General features: G+C 36.3%; 1 protein-coding gene across 2 annotated transcripts in view; it reads left to right on the forward strand.

The window, feature by feature from the left end:
- The window catches only part of ADK (adenosine kinase), a 266,529-nt gene that overhangs the window by 93,472 nt on the left and 146,648 nt on the right, over positions 1-26,409 (forward strand). For both annotated transcript variants that reach the window (XM_059477017.1, XM_059477018.1), the window contains exon 5: positions 26,018-26,190. In XM_059477017.1, the coding sequence (XP_059333000.1) occupies positions 26,018-26,190 (173 nt within the window). The remainder of the gene's footprint in view (positions 1-26,017; positions 26,191-26,409) is intronic.

Raw genomic sequence — 26,409 nt, forward strand, 5'->3', positions numbered from 1 at the left:
GCTTAATTTATCTTTATGATAAGTATTGATGAATTTTTATTTATTTCATACGTATCTATTTTCCATTTCCAGATGAAAAAAGTTGCAATACTTTTCTTTTGGATATTAGGGAGAAAAGTTAGTGTGTGAAAATCTACACACAATTAAAGGAAGATATATTAATAAAGTTTTATAATGGTATACATAACTTTCACCTTATTTTTTGCCTTCTGTGTTATAAGTGACAACTCTGCAGATTTTTGGAAGATTCTACAGCAGTGTTCTTTTTCCTTTTTGGTGGTTGGATTGTTCTTCTGCACTGTGATATTGTTACATGTGGGTGGACACCTTTTCTCAGATATCATGGATAAGAAATTAGGATGTTTAAAAATAGGTGGTTTTCCCCTTGTGTCAAGGAATGATATTTGACACTCAACATCTTAATGAATGGTTAAGAATACTTCCTTATTTGTCTGAAAATTTTTCAGATACTTGTATATCTCCTTTTGTCTCTGTAGGTGCCTAAACATTATCTTGTAAAAACTGATTTTACTGGAAAAGGAGTATTTTCTCTTGCTGTATCAGTATTTCTTTTCTTGCCTACTTATTTCAAGTTTTCTGCCTGTTTGTCAAAAAACCCAAACAAAGCAGTGAACCCCAAACAATCACCAAAACAGCTTTTATTCAAGTATTTCTTAAACAACTTGACTGCAGTGCTCAGGCCTGCTCTGTTGGTCTGATGGTTTTACATTCCCCTGTGCTTTACCGTTCTCCTCTCCTGTCTTGGGGTATTTGGGCTTTTCTCTTTAGTGATGATCATGTGTATTAACAGGCAGGCCATCTGCTCCCTCAGAGATTTCTTCCTAGTCTGGTATCTAACTCTTGAAGAAAACTTTGAATTTATCCCTTTTTATGTAATTTATTAGAAAGTCTCTGATCCTCTTTTCAGTTCTTTGCATGCTGGTGCATTTGGAATGGATTCTGGAACAGGGAGTAGCTTTTTACTGAAACTATAAAAAGTGTCTGCCTGATTTTTCTCAACTGCAGTATTTGCATTAAAATGTTCTTAGCTTTTCTTTTAGGGTGCCTCTGACCTCACCTGGCACTTGATTTTTTTTTTTTTTTTTAAACTTCACATTGTTGCCAATGACTGTGGACTATCCCCAGCTGTCCTATTTACTTCCTAAGGTTCACATGTAGTTTCATTCTGTGAATTAATGTGTGAACTGCCTCAGAACCCTGAAAAGAACTGTTCTAAAATTGTCTTTTGACAGAGACCATTTCCTACTTCACGTCATTTATTTCTGATTGTTCTCTTCTGGGTTTTGTGCATTGCATCTGTGATGTACTCTACACAGCTGGTGGTCATTTGTCTTCTCATCTATATTGATCTCCTTGTCTGTGTCAAACAGCTTTCAGTCTGTTCCACCACAACCAGGAGGTGAACAAAATGCATGCTGTAACTACATTCATTTGTTCTGGGATGAAAAATAATGCCTTACTTTAGACAGTGAACTGCATTGATTACAGAATTCTTATATTTTCTGTTAGTGTTCTGTATTAATAAAAGAAATATCAAAGCTGATCATTCTAATAGTCAGTTGTTACCCTTTAAATTAAAGGTGTGTAGTCTTCCCTTTGGATAAATCCATACAGCATCAGAACAATAGCAGTGTGCAAATTATGGCTTTTGCAGGAAATCAAGCAGGGAGTATGCAAGGCTCTGTTGTTTCTTTTTATATCCATCTTTGCAATAACAATGTCTCTGCTCATTCTCACAATCCTTAATTGTCAGAGTATCCCATTTGAGTTCAATTATATGCTCTTAAGGGGTAGGAACCCTGTTAATGTTTATCTGTAAAGCCCTGTGCTCATTTATAGCACTCTGTATGTAGTGATGAATTTTCTTTTATACTATGCATTCTGGTTTGTACTAAATCCATTTTAGCAGGCAGTAATTTTTCAACACCAGTCTTTCTCAGTGTGTGTTATTGGTAGTTCAGTGAAAAACTACAACAGTGGCATGCAGTTGTTACTTTCTTTTTATCAATTTTGGTTTTTAACTAACACTTTCAAAAGTGGTAAAATTACATATTATTTAAGAACGTTGCATACAGGTTAGGGTAAATCTTATTTCTTCTATTTTTCCAAGACCCGTGTTTTTCATGTGCCAATTAAGAAAAAAACCCAGTAGGGATATTTGTTTATGCATGCAGGAAAGCTGTCTTATTTTCTTCTAAAACAGCCATATTCCACATCAAAGTGATTAAGTACATTATATTTAATGTCTTCATTTTGTTTTTAGAGTACTTTTGCCTTGAACATTAGAAATGCAGGTGATGACTGATAAAAAGTGTCTTATTCATATAGTTACAGTAGAGAAGGAAGTGAGCATAAGGTCATGTATCTCTCTTAACTTTGTGCTGAATATTGTAACATGAAGAATAGGAAGCCCACAGTGCTACTAAAAGAGGAACTGTGGTTTTACCACTGTGCAATTTGCTCAGAACAGGCAATAGCTCTGAGGATTATTAAAACAGATGATTTTTACAGTATTAATTCTGCTTATGGTTACCTGATGTCACAGAAAATTATTCAAATACAGTTTTATTGGACTTGCTGGTTTCAGTTCTTGAACTACATAAAAAAGGAATTTAGATTCACCATAGGTCAAAGCCAAATTGACTTGGTCACTTTTTGAGTGGTTTTGACCTTTATAAAGAATACTGACCACTTGTTTTGGAGTTTTTAATAGTTTTTGATTATAATTTTAAAGAATAATACTAGGTGGCATACCCCAGAAATCCTCATACTGCACACATTTGCTAGATTGTTCTTAAGATATGTGCATGGCAAAGGCCTGAGGAGTCCAGAAGATGCACATTGCCAGGGAGCTGACCAACAGGCAGGGCCTGATGGCTGCCGCTTGCTGGCTTCCTTTGGCTTTTTCTCTTGGTCTTTGCAGACTGCCTGAAGTACCATTCTTACATATCTGGGGCTTTCTGTTTGGTGGGTCTTTTAGCCTCCACACAAGTGTACAAGGGCATTTCTGCCATTTAGCTCATCTTCCCATCTTCAGTTTTGACTACTGTCTTGTGAACCATTTAGGTGTCGGTAGAATTGAGTAAATGTCTGAAGTTTTGTTTGGAATTAGAGATGTATTTTGAGTATGAAATGATTCTTGCATGCCTTTATGCCCTCGCTCTCTAATAGTAAAGCTGGAAGAACCATAACTATTTAAATTAGAATTGAATTTTGTGATGCCAGTTCTTTAAATCCTCTGTCCTTCTGGCAAATGGGAGACTGATACAGCCAGTCTTAGCTGTGTCAGAGAACATCATTGGTTACACTGTGCGTGAGAATGGGAGCTCCCCATGAAAGATTTCATGTTCCCTTTTGGTTAAATGGTCACACAGAAACACTCTGTTTCTGAGAGTGAGCCACTGAGCAAGCACCTTGCTGTCAGTGTTGACATTCAGTATTTTATCTCCAATCAATGTCAGTAAATGGAGGAGTTATCTAATACTGCTGAACATGGCAGCCACTATATTCAATACTGAACTTCAGTTATTGAGGCATGTACACTTGAAAATTTTTATGAGTGGGGATTCACACTGAAGAAATCCTGAAAGAAGCTATTTCTATTAAAATGAAACATTCTAAAAGTTAAGTTGCTTCCTTCTTTTAGGATTGAAAATGTGACTACAAAGATTTGTTACAGAGATGAAAGATTGCTAGACAGAGTAACTGACAGTTTCTACATATTTGTGGTCAAAAAAAAAAAACATGTCTGGTGTTATCAGTTCAAATGAAATATAGTTGTCCTATGGCTTCTTAACAGTTAAATATTACTCTTTTTCCCCAAGGTATTTTTTTTTCCCTTGCCTTGCAGGGTGTTTTTGCTTGTAGCTATTATATATTTGTTTTTCTGACATATTTCCATGCAGAATATTACCAAATGAAGTATTTGGCAGAATTACTCCTCTGATTTAGCAAAAATGAATAACACTTCATCTGTAACTGGAGTATCCATGTATTCTCCCTGGAAAAATACATTATGGTAGATACTTGAGCATTTTTTGAAGTGTTTTATCACAGTTTTAAATTCAGAAACAATATGTCATTGTCCCAACAGCCATTTCAGAAATTGCTTGGTTGCTTGTATGTTATGGAAGTGTGATGAGAAGGGAAGGAGAATTGTGTTACTTTCATTTTGTAAGATCAGGGGGCCAGTAAGAGCTTACTAAAAGGGTATTGTGATAAAGTAGTACCTTCAGATTTCTACTTAACTTTACAGTAGTCCATTTACACTGTTGGAAGTAGGCTGACTTTTAAAAGCCAATAAAGAGCATATATTGAATGCCAGCATAGGTCAAATGTGGAAGAAAATCCTGCCTTTTCAAAGTAATTATAATTCAATTTTGTGTATCGTGTGGACAGCTGCTGTTTGCAAGAGAAGAAGTTTACTGATAACAGTTAAAAACTGCCAATGAAAATGCAGGATAACTCCACAAACTGCTGTATTGGAATGCACTTCAGTAGAAAACAGTTTTAAGATGACATCTGCAGATATTTGTTTTCTTATGTATGCAAAACATTTGATTATGACTAGTAGTTATTATTCCATGGCATAAATTGTTTGATACTTCCTTATTACAGTCATACACTAAATGGATAACTTGCTAATCTGTTAAAAAAAAACCAACCAAACAAAACCCAAAAACCCCTCAACTTTTCTATATTTTGAATGTTTATTCAGAAGTATGTTTAATTGCTTGCTGCATGAAATCAATTGCTCAGAAGTTATGATATGCCATAGTTGGTGGGGCTCTGAAGATGCTTTGGAGTGAAATAGTTTCAAGAAAAAATAGGTTTCTTCTATATAGCGATATTGAGACCCAGAAGTCAAGGAAAGGTGACTTAACCTGTTCTAAGTATTTCCATTTTTGCACTTGGAAACAGGTGTACATTTGAAAATCAGCAACTCTTAGCTAGTGCTTATTTGTTCAGGGTTTTATCTTTAATTGCAGAAATCATTCTCAATGTAGGCATTTAAAAATTCTAGTAGAAATTTTGGACTTTGGTGTTTGGGGAAAGTTGATAATTGGAGCAGTGTGAATTGGGAGTTGGAAATTGGTTGGTTTTGGTTTCTTCCATTATCATTTTTTTCTCAAGGTGTGTTAATTGATGAGTTTCTAAGGTAAAAACTTAAAACCTATGTACCTGCAGCCCAGAACATCAGATAGTTTTCAGTTCACTTCATGGTCCATTTACAGAGGCTGTACTTCATCATTTGAGAATGTTATGAGAGAAGCTGTCGACAACCTTGCTGAAGTCAAGATAAACAACACCCTTTGCATTCCCTTCATTCACTGACCTAGTAATCTCACTGTAGAAAGGTGAATCATCTAAAGTAAAAATCCTTGTTGTCCTTTTTTTTATTAAGCTACATGAAGCTGCAGTATTTTAGGATCCATTTATACTTTCTTTGTTTTTCTGATTTATGATGGTACTTCCTGTCATCATCATAATAATGATTCTGTAATCTACAGGTTTACGATAATATATTTTGAAATCAGCATTTTTTTAAAATATCACTTTATTATTAACACTTAGTACCTGAAATATATTAAATGTTGAAGACATGAAATTATTTGATCAAGATTAGCATATTGGGTAAAATTAACATAAGTTATGAATATTGATCATCACAGACAGGGTTCATTTTACACTGAATACTTACTAGACCAAGAATAAAAGTAAGGTATAAAGTCCAACTTGCTTTTTGTTCTACTTGGGATCTTTTGGGGATTTTGAAAGCTGTAAGTAGCTTTTATATATAAATTTTCACATATATATATATATATATATATATATATATATATATATATATATATATATAATATAATATATATATAATTATATATATTACATATATATATAAATATATATATTTATATATATATTTTATGTATAAATTTTCACCTTAGTCCCCTGAAATTTTAATTTTTCCTATCACAGAATGGATTAATTTTTCCTAGCATAGAATGGATTATTTAAAATTGCAATCTCACAGTATCATAATATTAATAAAAACCTATTCTTCAGTAACATGTTCAACATCAAGTCAGTTGGTTATTAATTTATATTTCAAGTGAATGCTTTCAATGAGATCAAAATCAGGTGATGGTAAAATGTATATCAGTTTCAAAATAATACTGATTATATATCTTAGCAGACTGCTGATCTGGATGTGTTAATTTTCTAATTCTCTGCTGTACTGCAGTTACAGTTAGTAGTCTATTTTATTTTGATCTTTCTAATGAATCATACAACACCTTTTGGAAAAGTGAGTGCTGGAATACTTCCATCTAGAACTCTTTGCCAAATGTAGTATTATTATTACAAAGTAGGTGTAACTTCCTTTGCCAATCATATGAGCTATGATAGCAGAATGGAATGCCAAGAGCTGGCAGCTGTTTGTTCTTTTATTCACTCTCTTTGATATTCCTTGCTTAGTCATTAGTACTTCCACAAACATTTAGCAGGTTAATGTGTCAGCTATATATCAGCTATGGAAGTATTTCTGGCAGTCTTTCAAAGAAACTTTTCTTTTGTGGCTGAAACAATCCAGTCTTCTATTCAGTGTGTTAAAAATAACTTGAATTTAGATTATACAAACTGTAGCTGTAAAACTGAACATGGATATCACAGTTTTTATGAAGTATTTAAAAATCTATTAGGTACAATTTATTCTGAAAACTTAAATTTAAGAAATCTAAACACACAGTTTTTCACCTGATATATAACTTTGTTTTACTCTCATCAGTGTTTCAGATTAAAGAAATAATAAATGGACAAAATGACAGCATAAATTGCAGTTAAAAAAAAAAAAAGGTAGAGTTGCAGGTAAGCTTCCATTAGCCAAATTAAATTCACTGTCAAACTCTTAAATCTAATTAATTTTGTGTCTAGAATGTTATGACATCTAAATCTACTCAGACTTCTCTTCATATGTTAAACTACTGCAGCTTCTTCCGTGCCAGCTGCAGTTGTACTTTTTTCTCAAGATCTTATTCTGTTTGTGTGTTGCACTTGATGTTTGTTTCTCAGAGCTGCAAATCCACCCGCAAGAATATATTGTCATTTTTGTCCCATCATATGATTTTTCCTATTCTTTAAAGTTAGAAGCTGTGTTTTCTCAATACGCTCAAAGTTCATAGAATGCAGAATATCCCAAATTGAAAGGATCCACAAGGATCATCAAAGTCCAGCTCCTGACCCTGCACAGAACACCCCTAAGAGTCACACCATATGCCTGAGAGCATTGTCCAAACACTTTCTGAACTCTGTCAGGCTGGTGCTGTCACCACTTCCCCGGTGAGCTGTTCCACTGCCTGATCACCCTCCAGGTGAAGCTTTTTCTCATATCCAACCTAAACCTCCCCTGACTCAGCTTCAGGCCATTCTCTTGGGTCCTGTCACTGTCACCCCAGAGCAGAGATCAGTGTCTGCCCATTCTCTTCCCCTCAGAGGAAGCTGTAACTGCAGTGAGGTCTGTCCTCAGTCTCCTCTTGTCCAGGCTGAACAGACCAAGTGACCTCAGCTGCTCCTCATGTGGCTTCACCTCACTGTCTTCATAGCCCCTCTTTGGACACTCTCTAATGCCTTAAACTTAAGCTATTGTATCTAAATAGCTTGAAGTTAAGACAAAATGCTTGCTTTTCCGCATTTCTCTGTATGGCTCTCAAATGAAAGAGTTAAGCTGTTCAGAATAAGGAAGCAGAAGTAGTTCCCAGCAGTTACAAGGACTATCCCCACTTACAGCTCTTCTCTTCTGTGAATCAATAGCTTGGGATCTGAAGCACAGAGCTCTTCTGTCTTAGAGTTGGGAAGTGCAGTTTCTTACCGAAGCACCTTCCCACTAGCCAGCAGACTCTATACAGTGTATTGGAAAGAGTTTGTTGTCACTGTGATGAACATGCTTAACTTCCATTAACGTTAATGGGAGCTATGCCAGAATGTCAAGAGAAGAATCACTTCCCAGTGCAGTAAAGGAATTAATTAAGCTGTGTTTGGTTCATTGGTTACTGAAATGTGATCATTAGACTCAAAGGAAAAAAAAAAAAAAAACTGTTAGGGTGATAGACTAGTTTACTTTGTACTCTGCTGAAACCTCTTGATTTGCCAAGGCAGAGCTATTAGAAGATTAGTTTAATTTGGGTATTTGCTGTACAAGTATGGTGAATGTATAGAGTGACAAAAGTACTGGTTAATGGTTTCCTGAGATGTAAAAGGAGCATATTTTATTTGTGCAACTTAAAAAGCTGAAATGAGACTTTTTTTGAAGGTTGCTTATAAAGAAAAATTGGACTTGTTTTTGCTAGCCATTTTGACATTTAACATTCTTGTAGTAAGTGCATGAAGAATTGCTCACAGAAATAGTTAGGGAACTGTAATTGAGAGAACCACTGAGGTATGTATTCAAATCCCTTCTGCTGCTCCATTTGGTATTAATAGTGTTGTGCTTGGTTTTTCCCTATTCTTTGTATGTTGAGTCAGATAGTTACAGGTAGTTGGAGTTCTTGTTTTCTTGTTTGTCTCTACATTAAGCCGCACTGTCAAACACAAACTAATCCAGTTATTATGGCTGTTCTGGAAATTCTGTAACCTGTTCTCTCTGCCATGCATCTGTTACTTCAAATAATATCTCAAAATAAATATGAATACCTTCTTGAGTGCAGCATGATCTGAAACAAAAAATGGATTCATAGATAGACTAGCTTGAATTTTTTCCTGTCCTCAATAGGTAGTAACACCCTGCAGTTTGTGTAGAAGATAAACCATAGCTTCTGTTGGTGTTTGTGTAGAAGGGTTCACTGAGTGATCCAGATCTCAGCCTGTGTATTTAGAATCACAGAATCATTAAGGTTGAAAAAGACCTCCAGACTGAGTCCAACCCTTGGTCAAACACCACCACCACAACTAAACCATAGCTCTAATTGCCACGTTGTTTCTTGACTACTTCGTGGGATGGGGCCTCTACTACTTCCCTAGGCAGCCCATTCCAGTGCTTAAGAAACCTTTCAGTGAAAAAATCATTCTGGATATTCAACTTGAAGTCATTTTGTTTTCCAAATACTAGGTGCAATTCCATCTTTACTGTGCCTTGTGGTAGATATTGTCTTCAGAGCACAATAAATAGCACATATAATACTATTTGTATGTAGAGTATTTATTGCTTGGTTTAGGTGAATATTTTAGTTTTGAATATGCAGAATCTCTCTTCTTTTTTGTATGAAACAGTATAATAAATATTTAAGTACTTTATTATCTACCATCTTTTCTGAACCAAATTTTAGGCTTTCACTGGAGTTTGGTACATAACACAGGAATGGAAAATTGCTTTATAATGGCTTCCCAGTGCTCATCTTTCATTTAAATTTCTAGGGGATGCTGAAGATTTTCTCTGTCTTAATGAAAGCAGAACAGTTTTATATGCATGCCTGGGAACAATTTATTGTGATTGACTGAACAAATTTTATCCATGTAATGGTAACAATAGCTTGGTTCTCTTCCAGGTACATTTGTCTCATTAGTACAGTTCAAGGAGACTGTCTTGGAATAATAGGTTGTTCAAGGTAGAACAATTTGCAATTGTTTTGCAAGTAGCTGTGATAGGAAGTTTTGAGGTGGCGTACTCTCCTCGACAGAAAACTAGAATTTTTACAGGGGAAATCAGTTAAGTCAGCATGGTCTTCTGGTGATGCAATTGTGAGTAAGAAGTAATCCCCTGCTATAACGAGGTGACTGTACAATAGCTGTGAATTACAATAAAGAAGGTACATCTTGAGATGTATTTATGCTGTTAAAGTGACAAAATATTGAATGACTGTATAATGCTCAGCCATATGTGCTGTAGTTGTAACTGCTTCTTTATTTTAAGGTAGTTTGCATCTTAGCAAAACTCAGGATTTTTCTCTTAGAAATTTCACATGCAGAGTTAGAGTCTGAATTCCATAAATCAGCTGATTTCTCCATACTGGATAAAGGTTACTAATGCTTTCTCAGTGGGATCCATCACTGCACACTGCCAGTTGTGACAATTCATTGAAATGCTGTAGAATTCTGCCTGACATGTCTTTTCTCACTTTCAGTTCTTCCTCAGTGTACAGGACTGCAATCTGCTAATCCTAAATGTGCTATCTGCAAACTGGCTTGATGTAGACAGACAGATTAGTAACAATTTAAGAGGATTTCTGTATTTGTTTTTTGTTTTTAAGGAGTCCAAAGCACTTTTGCAGAAAGCTTAGACTTCTGTATGCGTGTTGAGGTTTGTTTTGGTTTTTGCTAGGTAGGTTTGGTTTTTTGCTGGAGGCTTGGTTTGGTTTTGTTATTCTGAGGAGGGGAAGTAGAAGATTAGCTTTTTGTAACACAGGGAGTTGTCTAGATGTGTGTGATGTCTGTCAGGGTAAAAAGGATTTTTGCAGCTCCCTGCTTTGGTATCTTCTGCATGTGCAGCCTACAGTACTGTCAGAGTTGTTGTCTTTTTAAAGCCTCATTCTGAAACAGTCCAAGATTTGTCATATCTCTAGCTCTCATTTTTTAACATTGCTCTCTTTTCTTCTGGCTTGAGCAATTTTTAAAATGGATAATGGATTAGCAAGGAAATTGGATACAATTTCTTGACATAAGAATTCTTCTTTTGGCTTTTAGCAGAGGAAAGAAAGAAAAAGTTGACATGATTAATGCTAAAAGTAATTTAATTGCAGGAATGACTGCAACAGCATTGTTTTCCTACCTTTGTCATCCTAACCTTTCCAAAATGTTAAAATACTGGGTTGGACTGGCATTTTAACAGATAAAATTTGGAAAAATCAAGTGTTTATTTTGGCTCACATAAAAAGTTCTAGAAGACAGTGTGCTGAGGCTGTAGCTGAGTTGTTGAGAGACAAGTCATCAAAAATACTGTTCGAAAGGGTGAGCTTTTAGTATCACTAAATCAAGAAGGAGTCTTCACTTTGGCAGTTACTTCTACTGTTTGAGGAAGCAAGCTAAGAGTTAAGAAATCTGGATTTAGACACAGCAGGCTTGACACACAGTCTCTCAAAAAAGATTAGCTATAAGCTAATTGTTTCCTTTGTGACTCTGTTTGGGAGTGGTGGTGGAATAGGAGCAGCTATTAAAGATATCAACTTGAACTAGCTGAATTTGGATTCATTTCTAATTTACCCTGTGGAGGGATAAAATACAAGAAAATAGTGCAGATGGTAGTCTCACACCTGAGGAGCTGCAGCTGTACCAATCACCAAAGATTAGGAACAGGCCTGCCCTTAATAGGCCACAGCTGTGTCCAATAAGAAGATGAGTGCTACAAAAGAGTGGGATAGCTGGGTGAGGAGAGAGCTGGAGGTTTTTGGTTGTGCTGTGAAGGAGTCAGTGCTGTGAGGAGGTGCCCATGAGAAATCACCAAGAAGGTATTGAACTTTTGCAATAAGATGACAACATTACCCTTTGAAGGAGGATATGGTTTAGTATTTGCCTTGTGTTTGTCCATGGTAGGATCAAGTGATCATTTTAGATCAAGACTTGTTAAGTGGTTCGTAGAAATAAAATTAGGAAATCCTTGTCTGCTCTCTGGATTTATTTGTATTGCAAAAATCTAATGGATGTCCACTTCCAGGAAACAACTGGAAAGGTCTGAAAATTATGACTTTTCACTCCATGTTGCATTTCATCACTAGAAATATTCGACTTAGTAGCCTAAATTGAAATGTAAATAGTTGTCAACTCTGAGAAAGTTGGTAATGGTGGTTATGCTCCTCTGAAATTTCATTTCATGTGAAAACCAATACGTAATAGATTTTAGTGTCATAAAAATCAGCCTATCCTTTTGTGATATCTGTGTTTGTTTTTTAGAAAATATATAAAATGTATACTTTCTTTTGCCTTAAATATATAAAAATATATATAATATATAAAAATATACTTCCTTTTGCCTTAAAAAAAGGCAAAAAGAAATATAAATAATAATTTTAGAAATAGGAGCTGTGGTGGTGATAGTAACTAGTCCCTGGTGAGATGATGTGATGACGTGACAATATACCACCCATCGTGGTCATCTCACACCATCTATGCATAGGGCACTGCTGTACACTCATATGTGTTAAAAGAAACTGTGAGTATAGGAATGTTCTTTATAAACCTGGGTATCTGCTGTTACTGGCCAGTCATGGGTGGCTTTTAGATTTCAGTAGCAATTGTCCAGTCCTTCTAGAGTGCCTCAAAATAAGAGTAATCACATTGTTGTATTATCCCCAATTGTTTTTATTAATATGGCATTTTTCAGAGTGTGGGTTATGTCATGTCACTAAAGGTATGATTGTTCTTAAAATAATGGATCTGCAGAAATAATTTTTGTTAGTATCTGGGTGGTCTACCTTAATTTCAATTTGTTCTTTTCTATATTGAATTGCTTTGATTTAGTTAAAGTAGTATTTGTACCTCAGCTGATAAAAAGAAATGTCTTTGTATTTTTTTAGAAATAAAAAGTGGTGATGCTGCCTTTGAAATCGTACGTATAGGGAGAACTTTCATACCAGCATCTGGCATTGATCTGGTCTACTTGGTTTCAGATTGCTTTCTGGTTACTAATAAATGTCCTCGCAGCCAACTAATGCAGCAATGTCTTTCCATCCTGAGGACTTAATTTTGAGTGGTAGTACACTGTGTAGAACAACTAACAATTTACCAACAGAATTAAGATAATAGGACCAAATTCTCTTTTAATGCATACTGGGATAATCCCACTGATATCAATCACATTCCATTCAAATAAGTGTGAGCAGAAAATAGGCTTTTAGTTTAAAAGCATCTGAAATGGATAGGGATTTGATCTGGAAAATTAAAAATAGGGACTAATGAGTTCACCTTTTGTATAATAACTTGTTAGCTTTTGCATAAAGGAAACAGTTTTATAGTCTTTATAGCTGGTATATATAACTATTGTTATATATACCAGCTATATATATCTAGTCTTTATAGCTATATATATAACTATTATCTTACAGTTGATTTATTGACAGAATCTGCTCTTAATGAAGTTTAGATAGATTTTTTTTGTTGTTGCTGTTGAGTCATATCTTCCAATGCATTAGCATTGTTTTGTACAGAGGCTGCCTGAAGCTACTTTGGTGCTTCTGTTTTAAGAAGCATTTCTGAATCTTGCATGATGTATTTAAAAAAAGCAAATTTGCGTTTTTTGTCAGGTTATCATTTTGACAGCCTTCTAATCTAGTGTGTTCCTCAGAAGTGAATAAATAGAATTACAAGTTGTTATTGATGGGAAATCATTTAATGATGTAATTACTATTAATATAGCAGCTAGAAATAATGATAAGATAAAAAAACTCAAGAAGGAAACCTTTAAATGATGTTGCAGTTTTTGCCTTCCTGAAAGGGAGGTATCTCAAGATACTTACAGTCCAAAATGCCTTGATTTTAGTTTTCCATGGATGTTAAGATAAATACAATTATACTTGCGAACTGCCACTAGAATAGATTTTATGCTGTACAGAAAATGATATAAAATACCAGAGTAATGAAAGTTAATTATAGATCCAAATTAATGAGCACATGTACTGTTAGAGTTTCACATGAAGTACATGCTGCTGTCTGTGCTGGATGTTGAGGGTTCACAATTAGCATGCCCTGCAGCCAGTGCAAGCAGGATATGGGGATATGGGGCTGTTGCCTTACCTGGTGCTGCTGAAAGCACCAGTGTCCCTGAACAGAAAACAACAGTTTGCTAAATGACATTATTGCTTAGACTGTTCTTTATCTTCTTCTATAAATCATACTTAAAAATATTTCTTTAAAAAGTAAATGGACTATTATATGTGCTCAGTTGGAGGTATTTTATGACAGATTTATTATAAAATCAGATTTACCAATTTTCTTGTATTACCAATGCATGAGCTGAGGATTTCTGTCTCATTCAATAGCATTGATTGTCCTCTATGACATGTACAGACCCAGAGTATGTCACGCCAAATTTTGGCCACAAGATTTTTCAATTTTTTTGTTATTTTTCGTAACAGTTATTGCCTGTGATACTAGTAGAAGCTGCTCTAATCCTAGAGTATGTTTTGGAAAACAGTACCTTCTGCAAATATTTCTGATTCTGTTTTTTGGGGGAGGAATGGTTTTGGTTTAGTTTTGTTTTTTCTTGTGTGGCAGCCCTTCCAACTCTTGCCTTTTGAAATTAAGTTGTGAATCCACATTTCACCCTTATAGTACAGTCCTCATCAATAGCATGCATTCCAAAATACAGATAACCCCCTTGGTCCCCACAAAAAATTCAAAATCTGTGAATTTGAGGGAGAGAAACAAATGCGTTTTCAGAGTTGCTGTTTTTGCCTATAGTTAAAGGATCAGTTGCCAGTAGTATTGTAAGGCATCTGTGTAACACTGAACTAATTGAGATCCCAAGTGGGCCAGGGCTTTCCAGATTTTCAGAAGAAACTGGAAAAGGAAGTTGTTAACTTCAAAATAGACCTGCCTCAAATAATATGATCTGGATCAGGAATGTACAGTTGCTAGCAAAGCATCTTCTCAATGTTTGGTGTATGTATTTCTCCTTTCTTGTTGATTTGGATTTTCCTGTAGTATGAAAGATAAGGTGAAGTTCATCAGGTATGACCCTGTGTGGTTTTTCTTAAGCCAATGGCCAAGAAGATGACTCTCTTTTTTAAAATCAAAACCAGCATTTTAGTAAATGTAAGCTTTCCATTGCCTTCCACTCCTGCCAGATTGGGTCTTGGAGTTCAGTGCTGAGGTGGAGCTGATCGTGGGAGTAAAGTGTCAACTGCCTTAGCAGGGATTGAATTCAGGAAAAAAACAAATTTAAGAGCAATTTGCAGTTCTTTTTCAGAAGTACACAGGAGTTGGCAACTAAATTATCTGTTCTGTGAAAATTATTTCAACTTACTGGAGTGTTTGAGCTATGTGCCAAGAAATCCAGGTAGTGTCAAGTGCAGCTTTCAACTGCAAATAATTATATGTGACTTCTGTAATACATTTAGTAAAAATAATTAAAAAAAAATTAGATTTGTTACAATGAAATATAAAAATTACCATGAGGGAAGAAAGATGTCTGTTTAAAATAAATCTATTTTGCTAATTTTTTTAATGTATCTTGGGAATCAGAATGGGATGTCTTTTAGTTCGTGGCAAATAGAAACTCTCCTAAATTAAATTGGTAAAAGCATTGGTTGTACTGCCACAGCAAATCTAAAGACATTATGGACAAAACTTGCAAAAAGAGATTCTTGTGATTGGAACAGATAAAATACAGTATTTATATGCTTAAGAAATAGTAAAAATAAGGGTTTTGCCATTCAGTTATTGGTGACTAGAATAAAGCCCCATCTATTTATGTGAATGGCTAACATGAACTGCAGTGGAGAAGCCACATGCCATGTCTCCCCTAAGTGACTGCAGAAGCATCTGACAGAAGGGCTTGAGGAAGTTCTCTGCACTGGGCTACAAAATTTCCCTGTCATTTCTCCTGTTGACATTTGTGCAGAATTCCCAATGTTACTGTGGCAGCGACCATAAGAAAAGAGTCATGCAGCTCTATATCCTGTCTTGATTTTGTATCTGGCTGGTATCAGAATAAAAAGCTTTTAGAAATGAGGAAGTGCATTCTTTATCCAAAGTTTCTTGTTCTTTTCTGAACTATTAAAGACACCTCTGTTTGTACACATTGCAGAGAACTTAATGGATTTGCTTTGATAACAAAACATTCTAATTTTAAGGGAGTACTTCCCATTAGGAATACTATGCCAGTTTTATTATTTTTGAGAGCATGTATGAGTTCTCCAAAGCATTGTTCACGTGCACACTGTGGACCAGTATTCCCCTGGAATCTCAGCTTGGGCTGTTCCAGTCACAGGTTTCGTGGACACCGAGCATTTCCAACTAAATGTGGTTGCAAGTCACACATGAGGAATCCAAAGGCTTTTCTGGGATTTGCCTGTCCTGAGGCAGTGATTTTTCAGTTGATTCACATTTTTCTTTCTTAGAAGAGGGATCATTTCTTAAGAATGTTGAACTTTGGAGGGGGAGCATTTCCATGTGGAACTGTGGATGAAGTATATGGTACAACAATTAGGAGAGGCCAATCCTGAAATTCTAATTCCTAAAAGGATCAACTCAAAGCCTAATGTCACCTTTCCAATGTTTTAACTTGGTCTGTCAGAGGGCTCATAGTCCAGTAAGAGAAAGCCTTGAAGTTAGAGGGAAGACACCCTATATTAATATTTTTTTAAAAACTTCTTTTCTCCTATTCTCTTTTGGAGAAGCTTGTTTATTTACTCTGGAAGAAATAAACTCCATATCAGCTTAGATGGAATGCTCCACCACAATACTGTAAGCCTTACTGGATATATATGATAGAGTTGAGGCTGAATTTGTACTCTTTGCTACTGGGTGTGATGGTTTTCTGTTTCTTTGGGAAAATATTTCAATTCAGTAGTGCTAATCTCATCAGTTCTGAATTTGTCTGGAGCTCCTGAAACCTTCCTTGTTTTGAACTTTTATTAAAAAACCCAGTTAAAATCTGGCTAATTGCTTAATTTCTACACTGATGCTGTTAGTGCTAGGTGATGTTATTGGTTGCTTTCCTGACTGGATTGTCTGTCTTTGTGGCATGGGGTGACAGGCTCTTACACAGGCTCATGTTTGCAACTTGAGAAGATGCTCTGTTACCTACAGGCCATATCTTGGCATTTACATGAAACCCATCCGTTTCTAGTGGACTATCCTGGTTTTGTTTAATTTGGTTTTGTTTGGTTGGTTGGTTTTTTGTTTGGTTGTTGTTGTTAGATCTAGGTTATATCCCATTCCTTCAGAATAGATCTCCTGAAGAGATGCCATCGTGCCAAAAGTCAACACACTCCTGAGGCATCTTCAGTGGCATCTCAAGGATGTCTCTGTTCAAGCATTTTGTACATTTTTCCCTCATGGAGATTATCTACTGCTTTCCTTCCAAGCCCACGTCTCCATTGTGCCTTTGGTGCAACATCTGGGCGTGATGCATCCTTATTATAGTAAAGAGTTTTAGAATCAGTGTCTTCCTACAACTGCCAGGTAAACTTCTATGGTTCAAATACTACTTGGAGTCAGTCACTGTGGGAACAAGATGTGGAAATCAAATATTCACTGAATAAAAGAGAAGGCTGTTTAGTAGTAAAGGCAAATTCTTTGAAATGTACTTTGTGTAGGCAGGCTTGCAACTATCCCTCCTTCATTCTTTGTCCAAAAAGATTGGGATTTAGAAATGGGAGGGTGAAGTACATTTTACATTACCCAGTACTTGTTGCTGTGGCAACATAGATGCATAATTTTAAAGGCAAGCATTTTTTAGCCTTTGGGGTAGATCACATTTAGTGTCTTTTTCCTACTTCAGATTGAGAAACAGGATTTATGTTTCGTCAAATTTTTAAACCTAGCACACATTTTCTTGAAATATGATGTATGTTATGTTTGTAAAATGTATAATAATTTATAAATTAGTAAAAAGGGTGATTTCCAATTGCTCTGGCATGCTTTAAAAAGAAAAGATTTGCTATTACAACAAAAATTATAATCTGTGTTACGAGAGCTTTGGTAAATAGTTTAATGCCCTGGGAATTCTTGACAACGATAGATGAAGACCTGCCACCTTAAAAACTCCCTTGCCTTTACTGCTTTCTAACTCCAGTAGTCAAAAGCTTTTAAGCTTTAAGTGCTCTGTCATATTTGTGGGCTTTTATAGCAAAGAGTAGAGCAGACAGCAGTGATGATGGAAAACGATGGTAGGTAGACTTAAAATACTATAAAGCATAGAGACAATTGTATGTAATGCCTGGAATTGAAACCTTTTTGAATGAAATGATCAGCCATATGTGCCACCCTTATGGACCCTGTAAGAAGAAGAAAAGAAATGTACCCTATTGCTAACTGTGCATGAAATTGCAGTGTTAGAAGATATTGACCAGATGTTTCAATCTCAACAAATAGCTTGTTATGTGACTGAGTGAAAATCTCTCTGCTGCTTTGATCACATACACCTTAAAGGAAGAAGTAATTTAATAGAGGTTGTCCAAGTTCATCATTGTCAATAAACTTTGACTTGACCTTTGCCATCTGTTTTTGATACTGTTGCTGATAGAAACTGATAGGCAGCTGTTTACAGTTTGTGCTATGTGAATTCTGTGCTGCCAGACAATGAAAGAAGTCTCACCACTTGTGGATTTTTTGCTGTCCTTTTCTGAGTGTGGGTGTATTCATTGAGACTGCACATAATTTAGCAGGGGAGTGTGGCTGACATATGCATGGGTTTTGAAAAGGAAGTTTTGTTTTTCTGTTACAGATATGCAAAATCATACATGAAATATCCTAAAAGTGTCACTTTTCACCAGCATCAGCTTCACTTATAGAATAGTACCTAAATACATATACAATGTTTTACACTGAATTTTAAGGTGTTTTTAAATTGCTTATCAGTTTTTAAAATTTATTTGAAGTGCTAATTCTTTACAAGTAGGCTGAGGCATTAACAGTACCGTACAGTTGCCCAGTGATTCTGTCTCACTCTATCTGGGCATGATGTTCCATTTTAATGTTTTTATATCCTTCTATTCACATCTGAACACCGCTGCTTCTGACCAGGGACGAACAACACTCTATGTTGTACTTTATTTGCCACTTTTCATTATTTCACACCCAGTCTTCAAGAAGGATGTTGGTAAATTTGGATTTTTTTACTGATAAAGATACTCTTAATCCTTACTTCATGCACAGCTTTGCAATATTGGTGATTTTTTAAATAAATAGTTGTATACACTGCAACAGCTGCAGGAGAGTCCCAAGTAAATCTGGAATTCTTTCTGTTGTGATACCCTTCAGGTAGCTGTCATCTGTGACAGTGATGAAGAACTGGTGTGACCAGCCCTTTTCTGTATGTCTGTCATCTTTTACCTGGATTTAGGAAGGGAATGCACAGAGTTTGAGGACAGGGATGACACATCAGATTGGGCAGTGGGGCTGTGGTTGGCGACTCTGCCCTTCAAATGGGAATAGGACACAAGGCCAGCTGTGTCTCAGTTGCATGCCCTGTGAGGCCTTGCAGGAGGCATTCTGCCTTTGGCCTCAGATAACATAAATTAACCTTCAGAAGAGAGGCTACAGCACTTCAGGTATTTGAGGCAGAACTGTAACATTATAAATACAGCATAAGAGTGTGATGGAGTAAGGTAGGTTGGAATTAAGTGTTACTTAAAGGGAGCAGTAAAAAAGAGCACTTGCTTTTGATCACATTGAAACTTTGGAATATGGCTACTAAATGTTTAATTACAGAAAATATGCTTGTATTTCCTTGTACAGCAAGAAGCTTACAAGCTAGACTAAAAATAAAACAGTGAACAAACAGATGAAGAGCAATGATGAATAGGAAATGGAATACAGAAGAATAGCAGCACTAAAAATAGTTATTTGTGTTATAGAACTTTTTTTTAGAGGCAGTTTGTTACATTTGTTTGTAAATGTAGAAGTGAATGCAGTTCTGCTCCTGAATGATTAATATTTTGATAGGCATCTTAATTTGAAAAGCTGTAGCAAAAGTCTCTTGTGGCACCGTGTTAAAACTAATAGATGTTCCTGTGCAGGGATTTGTATCACACATGTTGAGTCAAATGCTGAAAAGATTTAGATATTGGTCTCAGTGAAAGGCTTTAAATAGTCATTTCCTTAGAAAAAATGTTATCACTTTTATCTAATTTGACTGGAAGTTGCTTGAGGGTGTTGTTATGCATTTTAACAATATCACTTCCTCATGCAAGATTTGGCAGCTTCAGCTAATGGTGGAAGAATTACTGTACAGGACATAGGGCTCCTTTTCACAAGCCTACTTTTACAAAGATAAGCTTATTTTTTCTTTTTCCCATTTTTTTTCTTTTCTGGCCACTATGTGATAATAGCTGTTGTAATGTTTAAAAATCCATCAATGAAAATAAGAGAAAGGAAGAAAGTTGCAAAGGTATTGGAACAAACTGTAGTAACTCCTCTGTCTCCCAGGGTCTTGCTGGTGTTGTCTCATAACAGTGATTCTGGGGTTAGGTGTACTGGGTCTGCTGGGAATGAAGTTAATTTTTCATAGCAGCCCATATGGTTCTGGGTTTAGGTTGGTCACCAAAACTGTGTTATTTAACACAGCAATGGTTTAGCTATTGCTGAACAGTGTTTGCACAGCATCAAGGCCTTCTCTGGTTTTTTCACTCTGCTGCCCCCAGCAAGTAGACTGTGTAGAGGGAAAGAAGTTTTGAAGGCACACAGTCAGGACAGCTGACCAAGGAGATAATCCAGGCCACATAGAATATGGCCAGCAATAAAACTGGAAGGGAGGGAATGTTTTTCTAAGTGGCCTTGGGCTCAGACAGTGCCTGGGCATCAATCTGCTGATGGAAGGTAGTGAATGAATGTCTTTGCATCATTTCTTCTTGAGCCTTGTGGTTTTTTTTCTCACTGTTGCACTTCTCATTCTCTCCTTTATCCCTCAAAGAGGGAGGATTGAGAGAGTTGCTGGGTGGAGGCTTAACTGCTGGCTGGGGTTACTCCACAATGGTAGGGATTTTAAATGAATGTGAAATTAAATGTGCAATGGTAACGTACTATTGCGTTCTTTTTGAGCCCTAGGTGAATCATATCATACGCAACAAATAAGTGAGCTCACTTGGAACAGTGACACTTTCTTTTTTTAGTATTGTTTTGCATATTATCAGGCTTCTGAGTTTTTAAGAGATATTATTTAATTTTTGATCCCATGTGCTCTCATTTTATATGGCCATCTAAGATGAGTTGTGATTTAATTTCCTTTAACATCTAAAGTATTCCTAAAACTGTTTCAAAGGGATTTTAATGGGCAGGGATTGAATGGACTGTATATATATTGGTGGTTGGACATCACAGAGACACAGTTGGTGGGGGGCACAACAGACAGGTACAACTTTTTGAAAAATATGTGGACTCATTCTAAAATCTAGAATATAAAAATAAGCAATACTCCATTCCTGTTTTGATTTACACTTCATTAGTAGTTGCTCACATTGTTTAGTTTAGATTTTAGCAGGCATCTTAAATCTTAGCTAATTTTAGGTCCTTGGAGTCCTCTCCTCTGTGAACTGCAATTTAAAATACGATCAGATTTGACAGGTCATGCAGAGAAGAGTCCAACTTCAAATAACGTTCTTCAGATGCACTTCAGATGTCTGTATTCAGTGTTAATGAGTTTTGAAGATCCTTCACTGTGAAGGGGCATAATGTTTCCTGTTGTGTTGGCAGTTCCTAGGCATTTGGGATTCAAGTCCACAGCTGAAAACTCCAGTGTGCAGAGAAGGTATGTCAGTCTAAGCAAAGCTTTGGATGCTTTGGCGTTGTTAGTTTAAGATGACTGACAGATGTGGAAGTGCACTACTAGCTGCCACTTAAAAAATTAATTCAGGAGCTCAGGCAGAGAACAATGTGGTTGTGAGTGTCTTCATCAGCCTCCTTGTTCCAGTTATCAGTGTTGTCCAGTTAATGGTGGCACTTTTAAAGCAAAGCAGAGAGTTGGAGTAAAATGAAATAATTTCTGAAAGATCTTTGTTATAGACAGAAGGCTGTAAAGCTGCTCTAGGATTCATCTGTAGGATGTTTCTTTTTTAAGTCTTATGGTAATGTGTACTGAGACCCAGCAGAAGAAAACTCTCCTTTAGTAAGGAGAGTGTCTTTGCAACTGAAGACAGTGAGGTAAATTAGTGGGGTCCTCCTCTACAATGAACTTTGCAAGAACAGCAAATGAAAAGCTTCAAATGCAGATCAAGTGTTGTGGTAGGGCATACTGGATTCTGCTCCTGTGGCAGAAGCATGGCATTCTCAACATAAATAGCATAAGCCTGGGCAATGCAAAGTTAAGAACTTTCCCTTTCTCTAATTGTATAAGGCCACTGATTTTCTTTCACATAATATGAAGGGGCTTTTTCTTTTTTTTTTGGGGGGGGGGGCAGGGGGTTGTGGAGGGATATTGGTTCTCAAAAGGCAGCACTGAGTATCCAATCAAAGTCAAGTCACTTCTAGTGTTAGAAGTGCTTCTAGGAGTGCTTCTGTAACTCAGAAGAAAGGAGAAAGATTGTTTCCAAAAGCCATTTTCTAATCAGACAAAAGTGGGAAATAGGTGTACTACATCTTTGAGTCTGAGGAAGTGAAAGAGTGGGACATAGTTCACTCCAGGCAGTCTCAAAGTCACAACTCTTCAGAAGCTTTTCTTGTTACCAAGTTTTCTTGGCATCTCAACATCTTGCAAGAAAAGATGGTGCTGTTCTCTGCAATTACCACCCACTCCCTGGAACACAAAGGTTCTTACACTTCTCTGATAGCTAAAGCTTGCCAGAAAGTTCATCATCTTCAACTCTGATCATCAAAAATCACATGAACAGATAGTCCTACTACTGTGAACCCAAGTTAACCTCATGAAAATAAGGAGAGAAGTGTTTTGTCACCCTCTAGTGTGTCTTGGAGCGGCCAGGGTGCTGGCTTCTTTTGCAAGTACTGGCCTCGGTATTTGATTGTAAGAAACAATGTGTCTGTAGGGACATTAGATGAACCTAATATTAGATTATGCTTATTTTGAAATCAGCTGAATTTTAAGATAGATTTGTGCTAAAGGCAAGGCATAAATATAAAAAAATAATTGAAATTAAAAGTTTTCTTTGCATTCATCAGAGTGCATGCAAGAAAAATGTGAGGAAAATGCAATCTGTTTAACTCAAGAGAAGTCTGAAAGGTGTTCTATTTCCTGTGCTCCTTTCTCTGTCACAGATGTTTATGTTAACTGAAAAGGTCAGGACCTGTCCTTGTGTGTACCTGATGTCCAAGCTGTATTGACAGAAGAAAACTTTAGAGCAGAGAAATACATTAGATTTCATAAACCACTCCTTGAGTTTCCTGTGTGATACCCCGCTCCTGAGGCTGTCGTGTTCTTTCATGATAAGTTCCTACTTTTGACACTTCTGTCTTTGGTCCATTAGCAGCCTCAAATTCCCTTGGGTGCTGGTGAGGATTCATGGTGTGGCCAGGTGCCAACCTCTCCTGACCAGACTGTCAATACAGTTTGTTAGTAGCTGCCTCTCTGCCTAGCCAAACCCTGGATAATTAACTCATTATGCTGATTCCTGCTGAGCTGGGTCATTTTCTGTTTCTGTTGAGAGTCTTTTTCATTCAATTAAATCTTCTATTTCACATAAATCTATGAAACTAATTTTCAGTCTCTATAACCATATACCTGGCATTAATGTGTGCAGTTTGTTATTGGCCTGCATATGATACTGGCTGTAAGGCTGCATGGCTGCTTCACAATGATAAACATCTCCTGATGACTGACTCCCATTCCCATTTAGAATGTTTTAGCCAAGGAGTCACTAATAACAACAGTGTGTGAAATAGCCCAGAGAAGCCTGTTTTTTCATATTAAAATCATGTTCTGGGTCAAATAAAAAAGAAATCCCCAAGTGCCTGCCTTGAAGAACCTCTCGTTTTTTTCACATGTACACAAAAGATGCCTGCTGTGGCTCATTCCACAAGGTGCAACTTCGGTGGTGTACCACAGAGAGAGATGCTTCTATCATTCAGTTTCACCGAGTCTGTAATGTGATGTATGTAGCCTTTTAGCTGAGGAGAGGAGGATCAGCTTGGGCAAGTTCTGCAGCTGACAGCACCTCACCACCATTACTGTGGGAGTAAGAGCAGATCATTCAAAGGACTGTTGGTAACTGGAGACCTGTGGTGAGAGGGTCTCTGTAGAAACACTGCTGAACTGCTTTGCTGTCTTCCTCAGTGTTTCTTAACTCATATACTCAAAATAATACCTATACAGTGGGAGCATCCTATATAATACCTGTATTTTGAATAATCATGAGTATGAGTAGAACTGCTGATGGAAGAAGTAGTCTGCACCACATACAGAGATTCATCTCAGGAAAGTCTGGATTATAACTTTTAATTCTCAAGTATAACTTGACTTAAATTTAAAATCAGGATTGTGAGAGCTTATATATGGCATGTATCACATCTGAATTCAAACTGAGCTGGTGCCAATAGCCAAAACTTGAATGGGAATTGTTTTTTTCAGAGATCTATGTGAAATATTAGTTACTACTGCTATAAATGTTGTCAGACTTTATATATAAAGTAATATCATATGATAAAATGTTGTAAGCCTTAAGTGCAGTTTGAAGTCTTATGTTTTTTGAAGATATTTTTGGGTTTGATTCTTTGATAAATGTTGTTCATAGTGATCTCTATTAATTCTTGTTATTGGTGACAGTAAGGCATGCTTGCATGGGGCACAAACCTTCAGGTACTTCTGTTCTTACCCGTGTGGAAATTTGTTCCATATTTGCTTACAGTTGGTCACAGAACTTTTCATCTTACTAAATTATCTGTTCCACTTAATCATACCTCCAAATATAAAGGATTATTGTTCCTGAGGCATCCTAAATGAACACTGTGCAAATGCATATTATGTATGTGCAAAGGTATGTCAAATACAAGGATGTAATTGATAGCCTTGTATGAAATGTATTAACTCTCTTATTAGGGATTTTCTTAATTTATGTTAGAGTGGTATGGAATGGATAAGCAGAGCATATGCATTTCATGAATGAGAGATTTAATGCTGCCACCATTGGATGATAAAATCTTTTTTCTCCTTAAACTTTATTCAAAATTGCTGTAAGAAAGAGACCTGGCAACTTTTGTCCACCATTGTCTAATTAATAAAGACTTTACATGACCAAAGGTTTACTTTTTTCCCTCTCTTGCTCTTCCCTCTGGAGCTGGTAATAATAAAGATGTGACTAAATATGTATTTGCAACTTAGTTACTTGACCTTTCTACAACCCACAGCTACCACGAATGCTGCTTTGTAATGGAGACATTATCATTTATTTAAATCTTGATTAGGAAACAATTATAAGTAGGGTTTTAGTATAGCAGAAAATTGCTGTAGCCTTTAATTCATACTATAGATTGAGTGGATAAGCTTGCTGACTGTAATTAGAATGAATTATAATGACTTTAGTTGGCTGACTCACCACCAGCAGAGTAGGGCCTATGATTGTTTCTTCACATTTATTTTTTTGATTCACTCTTGATTTCACATTGCTGATAAATGCTGGTTTTCAACTTAGCCCAAAATGGAGTTATGTTTACAGCTGAATGATACATTTTTTATTAATACAATGAAAACTTTATGAAATAATCTGGTACCTTAACAACGTTGGGCATCTATTCTCTTTACAATTCAAGTGACAGAGCTGCTCTTAGTAAAGTTGGAGATTAGATACTTTCATGTGTGGTTTAACAGTCTAAAGAGGGAGCATTTTCTTTTTGCATGCAATTAAGTGTAAGGCAAAATGATTTTTTTCTGTACCACTTAGCTTTTATATATATTATGAATGTTGCATAATGTTGCTTACGTTTCTCAAATGTCTTTTCTTATATGCTATCCCTTTTTATTTATTTATTTGTTTGGAGGGGTTTGGTGGACAATTTTTTTCCTTTTTTTCTTTTGTATTGTCTACAGTTTTTCCTTGAAGATACTGTATGTTGCTTGATTTAGTGTAAGTTTAGAGGCAACTCCTTTGAGCAAGGAACTTCTTTTTGTATACCTTGTAAAAACATACTAATGTACTTTATTTATCATGAGCTACATTTATTTAGGTTTTACATTAGGTGTTTCAGGCTCAGTGGGATCATTAAGAGTAAGTTTTGTTTTCTTTGCTGCCCTTTCCTCCTTTGATTTACAAGATGTTTTTTACTTCAGGCATACAAGTGTTCTTTAAGTCAAAATGTAGGCATAGAGTTAAATATGGTGAGTGGAGAGAAAAAATGGAAAAAATAATATACCAGATATGTTAACTTTGTTTTGTGGTTTGTTTTTTTTTCTTCTGCCAATCTGCAGTGGATGATTCAGAAACCTCACAAAGCTGCAACTTTCTTCGGGTGCATTGGCAAGGATAAATTTGGAGAGATCTTGAAGAAGAAGGCTGAGGAGGCTCATGTGGATGCCCATTATTATGAGCAGAGTGAACAGCCAACAGGAACCTGTGCTGCCTGCATCACTAGTGATAACAGGTCAGGGGCTTTTGAGATCTTCTGAAGGTACAGATGCAGTTGGCATAGTGAATGTAGCCTAATTTGCTTGGAGTATCCAGCCTTGAAAAATTGTGATTTGAATGATAAAGTGTTAGCACTGTTTTGAGACACAGAACTGCCTAGGCCATAGTTTGGGGCTGGGCAGTATTAATATACTTTCAGAGAACAGCAGTTGTACTGTGACCAGAAAGTGTGAGA

The sequence above is a fragment of the Ammospiza nelsoni genome, chromosome 8, assembly GCF_027579445.1.
Source record: "Ammospiza nelsoni isolate bAmmNel1 chromosome 8, bAmmNel1.pri, whole genome shotgun sequence".
Taxonomy (NCBI): domain Eukaryota; kingdom Metazoa; phylum Chordata; class Aves; order Passeriformes; family Passerellidae; genus Ammospiza; species Ammospiza nelsoni.